The following is a 2,552-nucleotide window of genomic DNA, read 5'->3' on the forward strand; positions in this document are numbered from 1 at the left end:
ATTTTATTGATTTTTTACAGAGAGGAAGGGAGAGAGATAGAGAGTTAGAAACATCGATGAGAGAGAAACATCGATCAGCTGCCTCCTGCGCATCTCCTACTGCGGATGTGCCCGCAACCCAGGTACATGCCCTTGACCGGAATCGAACCTGGGACCTTTCAGTCCGCAAGCCGACGCTCTATCCACTGAGCCAAACCGGTTTCGGCCCGAGGATATTTTTTCCATTGATTTTTAGAGAGGGGGAAGGGTGGGTGGGAGAAAGAGAGAGAAACATCAATGTGAAAGAGACACCTCGAGCCAAGCTGGTGTGGCTCAATGCTTGAGTGTCTGCCTGTGAGCCAGGAGGTCACAGTTAGACTCCTGGTTAGGGCACATGCTGGGGTTGAGGGCTAGATCCCCAGTAGTGGGTATGCAGGAGGCAGCTGATCAGTGATTCTCATCACGGATGTTTCTCTCTCCCTTCCTCTCTGAAGTCAATAACAATATATTTTAAAAAAGAAAAGAAAGAGAGACATATATTGATTGCCTCCTGCACATACCCCCACCAGGGCCAGGGATGGAACCTGCAATCCAGGTACGTGCCCTTGACCAAGAATCAAACCCACAATCCCTAGTGTGTGGTCTGATGTTCTAACCATTGAGCAACCGGCCAGGGCACTCTCCAGAACTCTTTAAATACCCCATATAAGTAGACTCATACAGTATTTATTTTTTTTGTAACTGGCTTATTTCATGTCCTAAGGTCAATCTATGTTGTAGCATATGTTCATAATTTCCTTCCTTTTTGAGGCTGAATGATATTCCATTTTATACCATATTTTGCTTATCCATTCAAACATCTTTGGACACTTAGGTTGCTTCTATGTTTTAGCTACTGTGAGTAATGCTGCTGTGAACATCAATGTACAAATACCTCTATTTTTAATTTTTTGAGGAACCACCATTGTGTTCCATAGCAGCTATAACCATTTTACATTCCCACCAACAGTGACTACAAAAGTCCCAGTTTTTCTACATCCTTGCCACCAGTTTTTTTTATAGTAGCCATCGTAATAGATGTGAGGTGGTATCCTCTTATAGTTTTAATTTGCATTGCCATGATGATTAGTTTTGTTGAGCATCTTTTCATGTGCTTATTTGGCCATAGCACTTTTATACAGAACAGTAATATTCTTTAGATCCTTATGACACTTACTAGTTTTCTAGACATTTCTACCAACACTATCCTAATAGGCCATAATAATTGAAGTAGGGTTGTGGTCTGGCATAGCTATTGGTGGGGGAATCAAAATGTGTGACTGGCCCTGGCTGGTGGGCTCAGTGGTTAGAGTGTCAGCCCCAGCACCAAAGGGCCTCAGGTTCAATTCTGGTCAAGAGTTGCAAGTTCAATCCCCAGCCCGGTAGGAGCACATGCGGGAGGCACCCAATCAGCGGGTGTGTGTGTGTGTGTGTGTGTGTGTGTGTGTGTGTCTCCCCATCTCTCTCCTTCCCACCCTTCCTTCCGCTCTCTAAAAAAATCAATGAAAAAAATAGGTGAGGATTAACAACAACAAAAAATGTGTGATTGGCTTTTCTGGTTGTCCTAGTTCATTGTTGTGTCTCTACTCTCACCCACTGCCTTCTTTCAAATGCGTTTTTAAAGGTAAAATAAATGCTAGTCTGTTTCTTCTAGAGTTTTGTGCCCTTGACAGTGAAATCTGAAGAGTAAAGGATTGTCATTTAAAAGAGGTTTGGATTTACTCTATTCAGTCATTGCTGCTTGACACTGGAATGGGCCACCTTGAAAGACAGTGAGTCCCTTTTGATGGGTTGTACAGACAGGCTTGGCCATCACTTGCAGTTGTTTTCACAAATGTATTGATCTAATCCTATAGATTTGTTCCCAACCTTATAATTTCATAATGTCACTTGGGCTAATGAAAACAAATTCTCAGTTTGTTTTATTTTTCTTTCAGCTCCTTTTATCTTAAAGAAATTGGACAGCATATAAAGATTGGACAATACATGTGAATGCATGATATGAAGAACCTGGTTACAGTTTCTACTCTGCAAATGAATAGGCCCAGAAAGATGTAAGAGACTCTGCTTGAATGGACATAAAATTTCTACTTGTTAAGAACAAGTTTGGTTGTGGTAACTGACCTTCGTAGCTAAAACAGAAAACTACTTGGGAAACATGGAAACACGTTTCTTGTGCCTGTGATACTGGGAATTATGGCAGTGGCCCTGTCTTATAAGTCATTTCTAGTGACCTTTTTACTCTGTCAGGAGTATACTGAAGAGCTCCTTATGACTAGTTATGTTTTATGGAAGCCAGCACACATCCACAACAACATTTAAGCACAGGACCGTTAGTCTATATTTTTAATAAATGTACCAATTAAGAAAATTTGTGTTTTTTCTTCTAAACCTGCTTTTTGCTGCAAATCAATCACTGATGAGACTACTGTAATATTGTGATTATTACAACTGCATGAAATTGAGTTCCTCTTATTTAGGAATGGAGAATTTGCTAATCCTGATGAAGCAACATTGTTTTATTAAACAATCTT

The 2,552-nt window shown here is 40.8% G+C and overlaps 1 protein-coding gene across 1 annotated transcript in view; it reads left to right on the top strand.

Annotated features, from left to right (window-relative positions):
• Nucleotides 1–2,122, top strand: part of TOMM5 (translocase of outer mitochondrial membrane 5 homolog (yeast)) — a 4,963-nt gene extending 2,841 nt beyond the window's left edge. The window contains exon 2 of the mRNA XM_006758463.2: nucleotides 1,956–2,122. Coding sequence (XP_006758526.1) covers nucleotides 1,956–1,990 — 35 coding nt within the window. The 3' untranslated portion in view covers nucleotides 1,991–2,122. The remainder of the gene's footprint in view (nucleotides 1–1,955) is intronic.
• Nucleotides 2,123–2,552: the final 430 nt, after the last annotated feature.

This window comes from Myotis davidii, unplaced genomic scaffold (assembly GCF_000327345.1).
Source record: "Myotis davidii unplaced genomic scaffold, ASM32734v1 scaffold534, whole genome shotgun sequence".
NCBI classification, from domain to species: Eukaryota; Metazoa; Chordata; class Mammalia; order Chiroptera; family Vespertilionidae; genus Myotis; species Myotis davidii.